The 18,883-nt window shown below is 47.0% G+C and overlaps 1 protein-coding gene across 1 annotated transcript in view; it reads left to right on the forward strand.

Moving 5' to 3' along the window:
* The window catches only part of LOC122924388 (vomeronasal type-2 receptor 26-like), a gene marked incomplete at its 3' end in the record, with an annotated part of 67,709 nt that extends 55,213 nt beyond the window's left edge, over positions 1 to 12,496 (forward strand). Inside the window, exons 5-6 of the mRNA XM_044275422.1 lie at positions 8,174 to 9,068; positions 12,481 to 12,496. Of these exons, the coding sequence (XP_044131357.1) occupies positions 8,174 to 9,068; positions 12,481 to 12,496 (911 nt within the window). The remainder of the gene's footprint in view (positions 1 to 8,173; positions 9,069 to 12,480) is intronic.
* Positions 12,497 to 18,883: the final 6,387 nt, after the last annotated feature.

Genomic DNA, 18,883 nt, shown 5'->3' on the forward strand with positions numbered 1-18,883 from the left:
GGCGTTCACATCCTGCCGCTGCTCGCCTGTCTGCGCTACAGCGTAACTTCGGCCTTCCCGCTCACCGCCTCATATGCGACGTGCCCACCAGGTGGAACTCCACCTTGCACATGCTGGACAGACTGTGCGAGCAGCAGCAGGCCATAGTGGAGTTTCAGCTGCAGCACGCACGGGTCAGTCGCACTACAGAACAGCACCACTTCACCACCAATGACTGGGCCTCCATGCGAGACCTGTGTGCCCTGTTGCGCTGTTTCGAGTACTCCACCAACATGGCCAGTGGCGATGACACCGTTATCAGCGTTACAATACCACTTCTATGTCTCCTTGAGAAAACACTTAGGGCGATGATGGAACAGGAGGTGGCCCAGGAGGAGGAGGAGGAGGATGAGGAAGAGGGGTCATTTTTAGCACTTTCAGGCCAGTCTCTTCGAAGTGACTCAGAGGGAGGTTTTTTGCAACAGCAGAGGCCAGGTACAAATGTGGCCAGCCAGGGCCCACTACTGGAGGACGAGGAGGACGAGGATGAGGAGGAGGTGGAGGAGGATGAGGATGAAGCATGGTCACAGCGGGGTGGCACCCAACGCAGCTCGGGTCCATCACTGGTGCGTGGCTGGGGGGAAAGGCAGGACGATGACGATACGCCTCCCACAGAGGACAGCTTGTCCTTATCCCTGGGCAGCCTGGCACACATGAGCGACTACATGCTGCAGTGCCTGCGCAACGACAGCAGAGTTGCCCACATTTTAACCTGTGCGGACTACTGGGTTGCCACCCTGCTGGATCCACGCTACAAAGACAATGTGCCCACCTTACTTCCTGCACTGGAGCGTGATAGGAAGATGCGCGAGTACAAGCGCACGTTGGTAGACGCGCTACTGAGAGCATTCCCAAATGTCACAGGGGAACAAGTGGAAGCCCAAGGCCAAGGCAGAGGAGGAGCAAGAGGTCGCCAAGGCAGCTGTGTCACGGCCAGCTCCTCTGAGGGCAGGGTTAGCATGGCAGAGATGTGGAAAACTTTTGTCAACACGCCACAGCTAACTGCACCACCACCTGATACGCAACGTGTTAGCAGGAGGCAACATTTCACTAACATGGTGGAACAGTACGTGTGCACACCCCTCCACGTACTGACTGATGGTTCGGCCCCATTCAACTTCTGGGTCTCTAAATTGTCCACGTGGCCAGAGCTAGCCTTTTATGCCTTGGAGGTGCTGGCCTGCCCGGCAGCCAGCGTTTTGTCTGAACGTGTATTCAGCACGGCAGGGGGCGTCATTACAGACAAACGCAGCCGCCTGTCTACAGCCAATGTGGACAAGCTGACGTTCATAAAAATGAACCAGGCATGGATCCCACAGGACCTGTCCGTCCCTTGTCCAGATTAGACATTAACTACCTCCCCATAACCATATATTATTGGACTCCAGGGCACTTCCTCATTCAATCCTATTTTTATTTTCATTTTACCATTATATTGCGGGGCAACCCAAAGTTGAATGAACCTCTCCTCTGCCTGTGTGCTAGGCCTAAATATATGCCAATGGACTGTTGCAGTGGTGGCTGACATGAAGCCTGATTCTCTGCTATGACATGCAGACTAATTCTCTGCTGACATGAAGCCAGATTGTCTGTTACGGGACCTTTCTCCTCTGCCTGGGTTCTGGGCCTAAATTTATGAAAATTGACTCTTACAGTGGTGGGTGACGTGAAGCCTGATTCTCTGCTATGATATGAAGACTGATTCTCTGCTGTCATGAAGCCAGATTGTCTGTTACGGGACCTCTCTGCTCTGCCTGTGTGCTAGGCCTAAATATATGCCAATGGACTGTTGCAGTGGTGGGTGACGTGAAGCCTCATTCTCTGCTATGACATGCAGACTGATTCTCTGCTGACATGAAGCCAGATTGTCTGTTACGGGACCTCCCTCCTCTGCCTGGGTGCTGGGCCTAAATATATGCCAATGGACTGTTGCAGTGGTGGCTGACGTGAAGCCTCATTCTCTGCTATGACATGCAGACTAATTCTCTGCTGACATGAAGACAGATTCTCTGTTACGGGACCTCTCTGCTCTGCCTGTGTGCTAGGCCTAAATATATGCCAATGGACTGTTGCAGTGGTGGGTGACGTGAAGCCTGATTCTCTGCTATGATATGAAGACTGATTCTCTGCTGACATGAAGCCAGATTGTCTGTTACGGGACCTTTCTCCTCTGCCTGTGTGCTAGGCCTAAATATATGCCAATGGACTGTTGCAGTGGTGGGTGACGTGAAGCCTGATTCTCTGCTATGATATGAAGACTGATTCTCTGCTGACATGAAGCCAGATTGTCTGTTACGGGACCTTTCTCCTCTGCCTGGGTTCTGGGCCTAAATTTATGAAAATTGACTCTTACAGTGGTGGGTGACGTGAAGCCTGATTCTCTGCTATGATATGAAGACTGATTCTCTGCTGACATGAAGCCAGATTGTCTGTTACGGGACCTTTCTCCTCTGCCTGGGTTCTGGGCCTAAATTTATGAAAATTGACTCTTACAGTGGTGGGTGACGTGAAGCCTGATTCTCTGCTATGATATGAAGACTGATTCTCTGCTGACATGAAGCCAGATTGTCTGTTACGGGACCTTTCTCCTCTGCCTGGGTTCTGGGCCTAAATTTATGAAAATTGACTCTTACAGTGGTGGGTGACGTGAAGCCTGATTCTCTGCTATGATATGAAGACTGATTCTCTGCTGACATGAAGCCAGATTGTCTGTTACGGGACCTTTCTCCTCTGCCTGGGTTCTGGGCCTAAATTTATGAAAATTGACTCTTACAGTGGTGGGTGACGTGAAGCCTGATTCTCTGCTATGATATGAAGACTGATTCTCTGCTGACATGAAGCCAGATTGTCTGTTACGGGACCTTTCTCCTCTGCCTGGGTTCTGGGCCTAAATTTATGAAAATTGACTCTTACAGTGGTGGGTGACGTGAAGCCTGATTCTCTGCTATGATATGAAGACTGATTCTCTGCTGACATGAAGCCAGATTCTCTGTTACGGGACCTCCCTCCTCTGCCTGGGTGCTGGGCCTAAATATATGCCAATGGACTGTTGCAGTGGTGGCTGACGTGAAGCCTCATTCTCTGCTATGACATGCAGACTAATTCTCTGCTGACATGAAGACAGATTCTCTGTTACGGGACCTCCCTCCTCTGCCTGGGTGCTGGGCCTAAATATATGCCAATGGACTGTTGCAGTGGTGGCTGACGTGAAGCCTCATTCTCTGCTATGACATGCAGACTGATTCTCTGCTGACATGAAGCCAGATTCTCTGTTACGGGACCTCTCTCCTCTGCCTGTGTGTGTGCTGGGCCTAAATATATGCCAATGGACTGTTGCAGTGGTGGCTGACGTGAAGCCTCATTCTCTGCTATGACATGCAGACTGATTCTCTGCTGACATGAAGCCAGATTCTCTGTTACGGGACCTCTCTCCTCTGCCTGTGTGTGTGCTGGGCCTAAATATATGCCAATGGACTGTTGCAGTGGTGGCTGACGTGAAGCCTCATTCTCTGCTATGACATGCAGACTGATTCTCTGCTGACATGAAGCCAGATTCTCTGTTACGGGACCTCTCTCCTCTGCCTGTGTGTGTGCTGGGCCTAAATATATGCCAATGGACTGTTGCAGTGGTGGCTGACGTGAAGCCTCATTCTCTGCTATGACATGCAGACTAATTCTCTGCTGACATGAAGACAGATTCTCTGTTACGGGACCTCCCTCCTCTGCCTGGGTGCTGGGCCTAAATATATGCCAATGGACTGTTGCAGTGGTGGGTGACGTGAAGCCTGATTCTCTGCTATGATATGAAGACTGATTCTCTGCTGACATGAAGCCAGATTGTCTGTTACGGGACCTTTCTCCTCTGCCTGTGTGCTAGGCCTAAATATATGCCAATGGACTGTTGCAGTGGTGGGTGACGTGAAGCCTGATTCTCTGCTATGATATGAAGACTGATTCTCTGCTGACATGAAGCCAGATTGTCTGTTACGGGACCTTTCTCCTCTGCCTGGGTTCTGGGCCTAAATTTATGAAAATTGACTCTTACAGTGGTGGGTGACGTGAAGCCTGATTCTCTGCTATGATATGAAGACTGATTCTCTGCTGACATGAAGCCAGATTGTCTGTTACGGGACCTTTCTCCTCTGCCTGGGTTCTGGGCCTAAATTTATGAAAATTGACTCTTACAGTGGTGGGTGACGTGAAGCCTGATTCTCTGCTATGATATGAAGACTGATTCTCTGCTGACATGAAGCCAGATTGTCTGTTACGGGACCTTTCTCCTCTGCCTGGGTTCTGGGCCTAAATTTATGAAAATTGACTCTTACAGTGGTGGGTGACGTGAAGCCTGATTCTCTGCTATGATATGAAGACTGATTCTCTGCTGACATGAAGCCAGATTCTCTGTTACGGGACCTCCCTCCTCTGCCTGGGTGCTGGGCCTAAATATATGCCAATGGACTGTTGCAGTGGTGGCTGACGTGAAGCCTCATTCTCTGCTATGACATGCAGACTAATTCTCTGCTGACATGAAGACAGATTCTCTGTTACGGGACCTCCCTCCTCTGCCTGGGTGCTGGGCCTAAATATATGCCAATGGACTGTTGCAGTGGTGGCTGACGTGAAGCCTCATTCTCTGCTATGACATGCAGACTGATTCTCTGCTGACATGAAGCCAGATTCTCTGTTACGGGACCTCTCTCCTCTGCCTGTGTGTGTGCTGGGCCTAAATATATGCCAATGGACTGTTGCAGTGGTGGCTGACGTGAAGCCTCATTCTCTGCTATGACATGCAGACTGATTCTCTGCTGACATGAAGCCAGATTCTCTGTTACGGGACCTCTCTCCTCTGCCTGTGTGTGTGCTGGGCCTAAATATATGCCAATGGACTGTTGCAGTGGTGGCTGACGTGAAGCCTCATTCTCTGCTATGACATGCAGACTGATTCTCTGCTGACATGAAGCCAGATTCTCTGTTACGGGACCTCTCTCCTCTGCCTGTGTGTGTGCTGGGCCTAAATATATGCCAATGGACTGTTGCAGTGGTGGCTGACGTGAAGCCTCATTCTCTGCTATGACATGCAGACTAATTCTCTGCTGACATGAAGACAGATTCTCTGTTACGGGACCTCCCTCCTCTGCCTGGGTGCTGGGCCTAAATATATGCCAATGGACTGTTGCAGTGGTGGCTGACGTGAAGCCTCATTCTCTGCTATGACATGCAGACTAATTCTCTGCTGACATGAAGACAGATTCTCTGTTACGGGACCTCTCTCCTCTGCCTGGGTGCCGGGGCCTAAATATCTGAGAATGGACTGTTCCAGTGGTGGGTGACGGGAAGCCAGATTCTCTGCTATGGAACCTCTCTCCAATTGATTTTGGTTAATTTTTATTTATTTAATTTTTATTTTAATTCATTTCCCTATCCACATTTGTTTGCAGGGGATTTACCTACATGTTGCTGCCTTTTGCAGCCCTCTAGCTCTTTCCTGGGCTGTTTTACAGCCTTTTTAGTGCCGAAAAGTTCGGGTCCCCATTGACTTCAATGGGGTTCGGGTTCGGGACGAAGTTCGGATCGGGTTCGGATCCCGAACCCGAACATTTCCGGGATGTTCGGCCGAACTTCTCGAACCCGAACATCCAGGTGTTCGCTCAACTCTAGTCATAACGCTTTCACAGGCTTCTTATTTTTACTTTGTAACACGTGTAGTCATTTTAGGAAAAAACTATTTGTTACCATGAATTGTGAGGAAATTCTGATTCATGGTGAATAGAATTTTTCCAGAAATTCTGATCAAATTGAATTTTTTTCACTTGAATTCGCTGAACACTAGTGTCACGTACAGGAACCGCCCTGTCACTTGACCTGGGTGCGACTGCCAATGGTCGATCTATTTCACGCACTCAATGTCTCGCTCCCTACACACAGGCCTCAGATTAAACCTAGATCACACCCCGACACAATCTGTCATGCACGCTGCCACCATCTATGACATTTAAATTAATACACCAATGAAAAAGGAGCTCATAGAAAACCCCACGGCGCCCCCACTCGCAAGCTGCGCTCAGTAGCACAGGCCACACTTTCAGCAGATACGCGGTAACACAAACCGCACTTATACACTTAAAAGTGGAGGTAACTGGACTCATTCAGGGCACAAGGCAAAACAAATAAAAGATGTAGCTTCAATGTAATAAAAGTGTAAAGGACTTAGTTCTACAAATTACAAGAAATAAGAGACTTACATAAACGTGCACAAAACAGTTATAAAAATGGAAGGATAAAAACAGAAAGGTTCTTACTACTCAAAGAATTGAGTGATCAGAGTCTGTTCCGATTTCCGGGGACAGGAAGACGTGAAACACAACCCAATGTTGATCGGATCCCCAAATAGTGTCAATGAAATGTTCTCAATCGTTCATTTTTATCCCCATTGGGCAGAGGGTGGAGATGAGGAGTCTCCTTACTATTCCATCCCAGCCTTCTGGGAAGGTCCTCATTACCTGTGCACGCTCCACCTCTCTTACTCAGCTGGCAGACATGAAATACTAATAAAACATGTCTTCCCGTCCACAGTAATGGATATTCGGGCCGACATTTTTTAATGATGCATATATTATCAGGCTGATTGTTTTGATACCACATATGACCGATCTAGGGGTCCCAGAAGGTGAGATACTTGTTATGTGGGATTGTTGGCTGTCAGGGGTGGGATGTCTGGACTCCCTACGATGCCCACATTATACTGAATGCAATGATTACAATAATTAATATGTGAGTTGCACCAGAGATAAGTATTTGCTTATGAGACATTTCCTTCATCTTCTATTTGAAAAGCTTCTGGGCCCCTCTGGGTGACCTTCTATTCTGTCTGGGTTTATGTATTTCCAGGAGGCTCTAGTGTCCCGTACAGGAAACCTCGTTACCACTACCTTTATTAACAAGGGGATGCTAATTGTGTATTAGCTCCTACTGATCCAGACGGAATGGCATCACACCGAGTGGCATGGAAACATATGGAGTCACAAAACAGATATAAAAACCTGCACAGATAATAAGTTAAGAGAAATGTTCTCCAGTGATGAGTTAATTGGTTCGACTTGATAAGGAGAAACTGAATTTGTTGGTCATGTTATCGTTACTGTAGCCGATGACTCTCTTTATAGTGCTGTTAAAATGTTTTATTTCCGATGAGGCCAGATTAATGAGGCCGCTGGTCTCGCAGGACCTTCTCAATCACATGTTCAAATATATTTCATTAAGAATCCAGACCTGGGTTTATTATGGTTGTGATGCACACTAAAAACCCCAGGTTCGGATTATTAGTGAAGTATAGTCATGCATACGTCACTTCTGACAACACTGGTCCATGCGATACGGATGGCCCTCTTAATCTGGCCTCATCAGAAAGAATACATTTTACCAGTGTTATAAAGACGGCCAGTAAAGATAATATAATGAAGGAATTGGGGTTGTAATGGGACAAACCAATGTGCTCATCACAATGAGGGTGCCCGGCCTAACTACACTGCTCTACAATAAATGTTACTGATGCCATTCTGCCTACAATCTGCCAGCCTTGCTAAGCAGCCTAACAGGAATGCCCACCAATATGCAGCATCTGGATGTTCTAGTGGGTAATGTGTAGCGAGGACCTGCTCCTTCACCCCACTAGGCAGCTGTGCAAGTAAAAGAAATCAGTCTGGCTCACATTCTAGGGCAGGCTGCTTGTGGCCATTTTAAATCATTCTTCGACAACATCTTCAAGGATAGGCAGCTGAACCACTGACACCTTGTGGAAGCTTTGTTGTGCCACACACCCTTACTAAAGAAGCCAATGCTCCAGGTTCATCCCCACCAGATGGTACAGTAGGTGCAACTGTGGTCGATGGATATACAGACGAAGCAAGTGCCAAATAACTGTATGGCCTGTTCTGTTAATAGTGCAGTGCATCACGGTTTATTGTGTTTGCTATTTGAGTAATTTTGGTTTTCTAATATAACGTTAATAAGAGTCACTAAACAACCATCGTAGGCATATTATGTGGATGATGTAATAAACCATGCTGTTTAGCATCGCTACTACTGTGTATGAGATGGGGAGATAGATATAAGATGTTATGACATTTTCCTACAGATTCTGACAGCTGCATTAAATGCCAAAGTGATGAATGGCCTAATGAGAAGAGAGACCGATGCCGGCCCAAAGTAGTGGAATTCATCTCTTACCAGAACGACACCATTGCTTCTGTCTTCTCCTGTGTCTCGGTCTTCGGATGTCTTGTGACCGGTTTCATATTTGGAATATTCATTTCCCATCGAGACACTCCTATCGTTAAAGCCAATAACCGGAACCTGAGTTATCTCCTCCTGGTCTCCATCATCTTCAGCTTCCTCTCTGTCTTCTTGTTTCTGGGTCGTCCCAATGATGTGACTTGTAGATTACGTGAAACCAGTTTTGGAATCTTCTTCTCAGTAGCCGTCTCTTCACTTCTCGCCAAGACTGTCATGGTTTGTGTTGCTTTTAAGTCCACCAAGCCTGGAAGCCCTTGGAGAAAATGGCTCAGTGTGAAACTACCATATACCATAGTGTCATTGTGTTCATCCTTTCAAGCTGTAATCTGTGTTATCTGGTTGTCTATTTCTCCTCCATTCCAGGACCTGGACACTGACTCTTATCCTGGGAAGATCATCATTCAGTGTAATGAAGGCTCCGATATCTGGTTCTACTCCATGTTGGGTTATCTGGGGCTCCTGGCAGCTGTGAGCCTTGTTCTGGCTTTCATGGTGAGGACATTACCGGACAGTTTTAATGAGGCCAAGTACATCACCTTCAGCATGCTGGTGTTCTGCAGCGTCTGGATCTCCATGATCCCGGCTTATCTGAGCACCAGAGGAAAGAACATGGTGGCTGTGGAGATATTTGCAGTAATGGCTTCCAGTGCTGGACTTTTAGGTTGTGTGTTTTTCCCAAAATGTTTTATCATTTTATTTAAATCTGAAATGAACAGAAAAGCTGACCTGCTGGGGAAAAGAAAGAACTGACGGCAAAATGGTCACCCCGATAATAGTGATTAACTCTGAAAATAACAACTTGTAGATATCATCTTATACTAGAAAGAAATAAAGCAAATATAATTTGAATTCCAATCGTTACATTGTCTCAGCAGTGCATTTATTAGGAGGAGAAGGAGAGGATCTCCCCATGTCTACCTGCTGATATGTAGGAGATACACAGGCATTACTGCTCCTTGCTATAGCTAATGAATTCATACATCTGACATGGTGTCAAAGACATCGGACCAAAAATATCAGTCCCTTGAGGTTACGGGGGCTTTGTAATTGTCTTTCTTTGTCTGGGTAAGGAATTTTCTATCACAAGACTCTACATACATATACAATGTAGGGCAGAGTGATGTCATAAGGTCATTCAGGATAAAAACTGGAGACCTTGAGAACAAATACATTCACCAATATGTGTTTATTTTTGTTACCCAAAAATGCCCCCATGGAATTAAGGGTGGATCAGATCCATAAGTTATGTCAAGAGCTAAGATTATAAATCAAGTAACGGACGTGGTGGCTAAACTTCATAACCATTTTTCCAATGTGCGGTTTTTGGGATATTTCTTTTTGGACATTGGTCAGACAAAGTCAGCATTTAAAATGTTTGCCTTGGCTCTTCAGAGGGAAGACATTAAATATAGCTGAGGAATCTCCCTTCTCCATGAAGAGATAATTGATTAAGACAGTATAAGAAGCAAAGGATGTCTTTATGAGAGAATTCGTATGCCTGCTCCTGAAGGCCTGTAAGTTTAGGAAACTTTAGCTTTGGTGGTGAGGGTTAGGGAAACATGGCGCCTATACTGTAGAAATTGTGCTAGGAGTTACATTATTATTATTATTTTTTCTCTCTTTCATTTTTCTCAATCTTCTATCTCTCTGGTGGGGAGGCGAAAGAAGAGAAGAAGATGGTAGGAAAGAGAAAAAGGTTAAGTGATATATATATACACTCACCTAAAGAATTATTAGAAACACCTGTTCTATTTCTCATCAATGCGATTATCTAGTCAACCAATCACATGGCAGTTGCTTCAATGCATGTAGGGTCGTGATCCTGGTCAAGACAATCTCCTGAACTCCAAACTGAATGTCAGAATGGGAAAGAAAGGTGATTTAAGCAATTTTGAGCGTGGCATGGTTGTTGGTGCCAGACGGGCCGGTCTGAGTATTTCACAATCTGCTCAGTTACTGGGATTTTCACGCACAACCATTTCTAGGGTTTACAAAGAATGGTGTGAAAAGGGAAAAACATCCAGTATGCGGCAGTCCTGTGGGCGAAAATGCCTTGTTGATGCTGGAGGTCAGAGGAGAATGGGCCGACTGATTCAAGCTGATAGAAGCGCAACGTTGACTGAAATAAACACTCGCTACAACCGAGGTATGCAGCAAAGCATTTGTGAAGCCACAACACGCACAAACTTGAGGCGGATGGGCTACAACAGCAGAAAACCCCACCAGGTACCACTCATCTCCACTACAAATAGGAAATGAGGCTACAATTTGCACGAGCTCACCAAAATTGGACTGTTGAAGACTGGAAAAATGTTGCCTGGTCTGATGAGTCTTGATTTCTGTTGAGACATTCAAATGGTAGAGTCCGAATTTGGTGTAAACAGAATGAGAACATGTATCCATCATGCCTTGTTACCACTGTGCAGGCTGGTGGTGGTGGTGTAATGGTGTGGGGGATGTTTTCTGGGCACACTTTAGGCCCCTTAGTGCTAATTGGCCATCGTTTAAATGCCACGGGCTACCTGAGCATTGTTTCTGACTATCTCCATCCCTTCATGACCACCATGTACCCATCCTCTGATGGCTACTTCCAGCAGGATAATGCACCATGTCACAAAGCTCGAATCATTTCAAATGGGTTTCTTGACCATGACAATGAGTTCACTGTACTAAAATGGCCCCCACAGTCACCAGATCTCAACCCAATAGAGCATCTTTGGGATGTGGTGGAACGGGAGCTTCGTGCCCTGGATGTGCATCCCTCAAATCTCCATCAACTGCAAGATTCTATCCTATCAATATGGGCCAACATTTCTAAAGAATGCTATCAGCACCTTGTTGAATCAATGCCACATAGAATTAAGGCAGTTCTGAAGGCAAAAGGTGGCCCAACACCGTATTAGTATGGTGTTCCTAATAATTCTTTAGGTGAGTGTATATATATATATATATATATATACATATATATAAAAAGGTGGCCTGCTATGAGAGTGGACCTGCTCAGGGGGAGACCAGAGCCCTGGGAACCTGAGACCAATAGGCCAGCGGTAGGGGTGACCACTACTTTGGTGGAAGAGTGGGAGACAATCCCGCTAAGTGTGATGGTGTGAGACATGGAGGACTTGCCGCCGGGTCCTGAGCTGGCAGACCTCAATGTCTCTGGGGATAATTTTGATACCGCCCAACACCGGGACCCAACCCTTTCCCGAGCCTGGGAAAATGTATTAATATTAGATGGTGAACCACAACAACCAGGGGCAGAGTCGGTGTTCCCCCGTTTTGTGGTTCATTAGGGTATGTTGTACTGGGTAAACCAGCTTTGAGGTGAATCTATTGAACAGTTGGTGGTGCCCCAGGCTTATCGCAAACTCGTGTTAGAGCTAGCCCACCAACATGTTCTCGGGGGTCATCTGGAAATGCAGAAGACACAGGAACGGATACTACAACGGTTTTACTGGCCTAGTGTGTTTAGGGAGGTGGAAGAATTCTGTAAGTCTTGCCCGACCTGCCAGGCAACTAGCCCCCAGCACCTTCTTCACAGTCCCTTGGTACCTCTCCCTATCATCGAGGTGCCGTTTGAGCGAATCACTATGGACCTCGTAGGCCCAGTACCAAAGTCCGCTAGATGACACCAACATATCTTGGTCGTCCTGGACTACGCCACTCGGTACGCGGAAGCGGTGCCACTGCCACATACATCTGCAAAGCTTATAGCTAAGGAGCTAAAGGAGATGTTCTCTCGAGTGGGGCTACCTAAAGAGGTTCTGACTGACCCCTTTTATGTCCAAGGTCATATCAGACAGTTACGGACGTCCGTGTACCATCTGCAAACGGAAGGACTGGTTGAAAGGTTTAACAAAACTCTAAAAACTATGTTAAAAAGGGTGGTGTCTAAAGATGGGAAGGATTGGGACCTACTTCTGACCTATCTCGTGTTTGCTGTGGGAGATGTAACCCAGGCTTCTACTAGGTTCTCGCCCTTCGAATTATGGCAGACATCCTCGAGGTCTGTTGGACGTGGCCAAAGAGGCATGGGAACAGCAGCCCACTCCGCATAAAAATGTCCTGGAGTATGTTATCAAAATGCAACAGCGAATAGAGAACGTTTTGGCTCTTGTCAGGGAGCATATGGAGGCCGCTCAGCGAGCCCAGATCCGGATCTATAATCGTCAGGCTCGGGTCCGGATCTTTAACCTAGGTGATCAGGTTTTGGTTCAGGTACCAACCGTGGACAGTAAGTTCCTGGCTAGATGGCAGGGGCCCTACGAGGTACTCAAGAAAGTTGGAGAGGTAAATTACAAGGTCCACCGACGGCGGAAGCTGGAGCAGGTTTACCATGTTATTTTACTTAAACCTTGGAAAGATAGGGAGACCTGTACTGAAGACAGCACACGGCCAGGTTCTCTAGGGGAAGAGGTTCAGGCTCCTATGTCTGATGCAAGGAAAGCGGTTGCCACAGTAAAAATTGCAGACAGCCTCTCCTCTAAATAGGCTCAGGAGACCAGGGACTTCGTTAGTCGGAACACAGATGTGTTCTCTGACCTCCCTGCACGCACTTGCGCAATCTAGCATAACATTGTCACTGAGCCTCAGGCAAAAGCCATACCGGGCACCCGAGGCTCGGCGACAAGCCATCTTGGAGGAAGTGCAGCTCATGCTGCAGGTAGACATCATCGAGGAGTCTAAAACTGAGTGGGCCAGTCCTATAGTCTTAATACCCAAGCCAAACGGGACGTTGCGGTTTTATAACGATTTTTGTATTAAGCTGAACGAAATATCTAAATTCAATGCATATCCCATGCATCTGGTGGATGAGTTTATCGAAAGGTCAGGACAACCCATGTATTTTTCTATTTTGGATCTCACAAAAGGGTACTGGCAGGTACCCTAGTCAGAGGCTGCCAAAGAGAAAACTGCCTTCATTACACCAGAGGGGCTGTACCAATATAAGGTTACCCTTCGGTCTGAATGGCGCCCCTGCCACTTTTCAACATCTAATGGACATTGTGCTTCGTCCACATCGGCGGTATGCCTCGGCTTACCTGGATGATATTGTCATTCACAGTACCTACTGGGAAAGTCACCGTACCAAAGTACAGGCTGTGGTGGACTCCCTTCGAAAGGCTGGTATAACCCCCAAAAAATTTGCGATAGGGTTAGAGGAGACCAAATACCTAGGTTATGTCATTGGGCGTGGAGTCATCGAACCCCAAGTAAACAAAATAGAGAGATAAGGAAATGGCCCCGACCAGTCGCCTCTAGGCAAGTAAAGTCGTTCCTGGGAATGGTGGGCAATTATATGAGGTTTGTTCCCCACTACTCTCTCATGTGGATGAGCCAGGCCAAAGAGAGGAAAGCTCGGGTCACCAGATGGTTCTTGTCCTTGCGAAATTTTAAGTTTACAGTAGAACACAGGGCAGGCCGGTTACAGGGAAACGTGGATGCCCTGTCCCGGGTACACTGTCTGGCATGTGTTCACTCCCTCAGGGTTGAACAAGGGGGGGGGGGGGGGGGGGTGTTTGTGACATAGCAAGGGGTTTTGTTTGGGATCTGATTTCCAGCCAGGTGAGATCAAATACCGGACCGGAGTTTAAGTGCCGGTCTGGATTTTGCCAGCACCTGGTTGTCCTTTAAATACCCAGCTGGGCTCAGTAGCTGAATCTCTGTATTGGGATCTAAAGCATGGTGCTGTGCTTGAAGACTGAGTGCCGCACGAGGGCTGCACGCTGGGAAACAGGCTCCCTAAAGCTGGCTGTGAACTGCGGGGGATAAAACGGCTATAAAGGTGACGTGACTGTTCTATGGACTTTGCATTGTGTGAATTTAACACCAAGACTATATTAAGTTGTTTTTCTTTTGCCTTTCTTTTGTGTGAAATAAACCCTGAAATTTTTTTTTACGAACTTTTTTTGCCTCTCTACTGCATCCGCTTACCCTGCCTACCAGAGTAAATCCTCACAATTGTTGGCTTGGAGCGGGCGGATTTAGCTGGAATGGTAATTGGGAGCTATGTCACATATAAAGACACCCAGAGGTGGCCCTATAGTGGAAACCCCCAAAAAGTGACCCATTCCAGAAATTAAACCTCTCAAGGAATATTTCAAGGTGTGCAGTGAGCACTTTGACCCATCAGGCGTTTCACAGAATTAGGAAACATGACCAGGCCATTTTTTGCAAATCTGACCAGTGTCACTTTAAGTGCTGATTAGGGATGAGCGAACTCGAACTGTATAGTTCGGGTTCGTACCGAATTTTGGGGTGTCCGTGACACGGACCCGAACCCGGACATTTTCGTAAAAGTCCGGGTTCGGGTTCGGTGTTCGTCGCTTTCTTCGCGCTTTTGTGACGCTTTCTTGGCGCTTTTTGAAAGGCTGCAAAGCAGCCAATCAACAAGCGTCATACTACTTGCCCCAAGAGGCCATCACAGCCATGCCTACTATTGGCATGGCTGTGATTGGCCAGAGCACCATGTGACCCAGCCTCTATTTAAGCTGGAGTCACATAGCGCCGCCCGTCACTCTGCTCTGATTAGCGTAGGGAGAGGTTGCGGCTGCGACAGTAGGGCGAGATTAGGCAGATTAACTCCTCCAAAGGACTTGATTAACTGATCGATCTGCAGCTGTGGATCATTGAGCTGCTGATCCTCAATTGCTCACTGTTTTTAGGCTGCACAGACCGTTTGTCAGTCTCATTTTTCTGGGGTGATCGGCAGCCATTTTGTGTCTTGTGGTGCGCCAGCACAAGCTGCGACCAAGTGCATTTAACCCTCAATGGTGTGGTTGTTTTTTGGCTAAAGCCTACATCAGGGTGAAGCTGTCACACCAAGTGCATTTAACCAGCAATAGTCTGTTCATTTTTTGGCCATATACAAAATCAGGGGCAAGCTGCGCCTGTCACCAAGTGCATTTAACCCTCAATGGTGTGGTTGTTTTTTGGCTAAAGCCTACATCAGGGTGAAGCTGTCACACCAAGTGCATTTAACCAGCAATAGTCTGTTCATTTTTTGGCCATATACAAAATCAGGGGCAAGCTGCGCCTGTCACCAAGTGCATTTAACCCTCAATGGTGTGGTTGTTTTTTGGCTAAAGCCTACATCAGGGTGAAGCTGTCACACCAAGTGCATTTAACCAGCAATAGTCTGTTCATTTTTTGGCCATATCCCAGTCTAATTCTGTCACTAAATCCATACCGGTCACCCAGCGCCTAAATACTAGGCCTCAAATTTATATCCAGCTAAATCTGTCCCTAGTGCTGTAGCTGGGCGAGTTATTTAGTGTCCGTTCAAGCACATTTCTTGTTCTGGGTTGAAATACAATTCCCAATTTAGCAATTTCATAATTTAGTGGTTTCTGCTATATCAGAGCTATTTGAAATCTATCCCTAAAAGGGTATATAATATTGAAGGTGCACATAGGGTCATTCAGAATAACTTCACACACACCCGCTACTGTGTATTTCCAAGTCTAATTCTGTCACTAAACCCATACCTGTCACCCAGCGCCTAAATACTAGGCCTCAAATTTAAATCCCTCTAAATCTCTCGTTACCGTTGTCCTGTTGTAGCTGGGAAAGTTATTTAGTGCCCGTCAAAGCACATTTTTTGTTCTGGGTTGAAGTACAATTCCCAATTTAGCAATTTCATAATTTAGTGGTTTCTGCTATATCAGAGCTATTTGAAATCTATCCCTAAAAGGGTATATAATATTGAAGGTGCACATAGGGTCATTCAGAATAACTTCACACACACCCGCTACTGTGTATTTCCAAGTCTAATTCTGTCACTAAACCCATACCTGTCACCCAGCGCCTAAATACTAGGCCTCAAATTTAAATCCCTCTAAATCTCTCGTTACCGTTGTCCTGTTGTAGCTGGGAAAGTTATTTAGTGCCCGTCAAAGCACATTTTTTGTTCTGGGTTGAAGTACAATTCCCAATTTAGCAATTTCATAATTTAGTGGTTTCTGCTATATCAGAGCTATTTGAAATCTATCCCTAAAAGGGTATATAATATTGAAGGTGCACATAGGGTCATTCAGAATAACTTCACACACACCCGCTACTGTGTATTTCCAAGTCTAATTCTGTCACTAAACCCATACCTGTCACCCAGCGCCTAAATACTAGGCCTCAAATTTAAATCCCTCTAAATCTCTCGTTACCGTTGTCCTGTTGTAGCTGGGAAAGTTATTTAGTGCCCGTCAAAGCACATTTTTTGTTCTGGGTTGAAGTACAATTCCCAATTTAGCAATTTCATAATTTAGTGGTTTCTGCTATATCAGAGCTATTTGAAATCTATCCCTAAAAGGGTATATAATATTGAAGGTGCACATAGGGTCATTCAGAATAACTTCACACACACCCGCTACTGTGTATTTCCAAGTCTAATTCTGTCACTAAACCCATACCTGTCACCCAGCGCCTAAATACTAGGCCTCAAATTTAAATCCCTCTAAATCTCTCGTTACCGTTGTCCTGTTGTAGCTGGGAAAGTTATTTAGTGCCCGTCAAAGCACATTTTTTGTTCTGGGTTGAAGTACAATTCCCAATTTAGCAATTTCATAATTTAGTGGTTTCTGCTATATCAGAGCTATTTGAAATCTATCCCAAAAAGGGTATATAATATTCAAGGTGCACATTGGGTCATTCAGAATAACTTCACACACACGCTTCTGTGCATTTCCAAGTCTAATTCTGTCACTAAATCCATACCGGTCACCCAGCGCCTAAATACTAGGCCTCAAATTTATATCCCGCTGAATTTGAATACAATACATTGGGCCAAATAATATATTTGTTGTTGTGGTGAACCATAACAATGAGAAAAACATCTAGTAAGGGACGCGGACGTGGACATGGTCGTGGTGGTGTTAGTGGACCCTCTGGTGCTGGGAGAGGACGTGGCCGTTCTGCCACATCCACACGTCCTAGTGTACCAACTACCTCAGGTCCCAGTAGCCGCCAGAATTTACAGCGATATATGGTGGGGCCCAATGCCGTTCTAAGGATGGTAAGGCCTGAGCAGGTACAGGCATTAGTCAATTGGGTGGCCGACAGTGGATCCAGCACGTTCACATTATCTCCCACCCAGTCTTCTGCAGAAAGCGCACAGATGGCGCCTAAAAACCAACCCCATCAGTCTGTCACATCACCCCCATGCATACCAGGGAAACTGTCTCAGCCTCAAGTTATGCAGCAGTCTCTTATGCTGTTTGAAGACTCCGCTGGCAGGGTTTCCCAAGGGCATCCACCTAGCCCTTCCCCAGCGGTGAAAGACATAGAATGCACTGACGCACAACCACTTATGTTTCCTGATGATGAGGACATGGGAATACCACCTCAGCATGTCTCTGATGATGACGAAACACAGGTGCCAACTGCTGCGTCTTTCTGCAGTGTGCAGACTGAACAGGAGGTCAGGGATCAAGACTGGGTGGAAGACGATGCAGGGGACGATGAGGTCCTAGACCCCACATGGAATGAAGGTCGTGCCACTGACTTTCACAGTTCGGAGGAAGAGGCAGTGGTGAGACCGAGCCAACAGCGTAGCAAAAGAGGGAGCAGTGGGCAAAAGCAGAACACCCGCCGCCAAGAGACTCCGCCTGCTACTGACCGCCGCCATCTGGGACCGAGCACCCCAAAGGCAGCTTCAAGGAGTTCCCTGGCATGGCACTTCTTCAAACAATGTGCTGACGACAAGACCCGAGTGGTTTGCACGCTGTGCCATCAGAGCCTGAAGCGAGGCATTAACGTTCTGAACCTGAGCACAACCTGCATGACCAGGCACCTGCATGCAAAGCATGAACTGCAGTGGAGGAAACACCTTAAAACCAAGGAAGTCACTCAGGCTCCCCCTGCTACCTCTTCTGCTGCTGCCGCCTCGGCCTATTCTGCTGCTGCCGCCTCGGCCTCTTCCTCCGCCTCCGGAGGAACGTTGGCACCTGCCGCCCAGCAAACAGGGGATGTACCACCAACACCACCACCACCACCTCCGTCACCAAGCGTCTCAACCATGTCACACGCCAGCGTTCAGCTCTCCATCTCACAAACATTTGATAGAAAGCGTAAATTCCCACCTAGCCACCCTCGATCCCTGGCCCTGAATGCCAGCATTTCTAAACTACTGGCCTATGAAATGCTGTCATTTAGGCTGGTGGACACAGACAGCTTCAAACAGCTCATGTCGCTTGCTGTCCCACAGTATGTTGTTCTCAGCCGCCACTACTTCTCCAAGAGAGCCGTGCCTTCCCTGCACAACCAAGTATCCGATAAAATCAAGTGTGCACTGCGCAACGCCATCTGTAGCAAGGTCCACCTAACCACAGATACGTGGACCAGTAAGCACGGCCAGGGACGCTATATCTCCCTAACTGCACACTGGGTAAATGTAGTGGCAGCTGGGCCCCAGGCGGAGAGCTGTTTGGCGCACGTCCTGCCGCCGCCAAGGATCGCAGGGCAACATTCTTTGCCTCCTGTTGCCACCTCCTCCTGCTCGGCTTCCTCCTCCTCTTCTTCCACCTGCTCATCCAGTCAGCCACACACCTTCACCACCAAC

This window comes from Bufo gargarizans, chromosome 1 (genome assembly GCF_014858855.1).
Source record: "Bufo gargarizans isolate SCDJY-AF-19 chromosome 1, ASM1485885v1, whole genome shotgun sequence".
Classification (NCBI taxonomy): domain Eukaryota; kingdom Metazoa; phylum Chordata; class Amphibia; order Anura; family Bufonidae; genus Bufo; species Bufo gargarizans.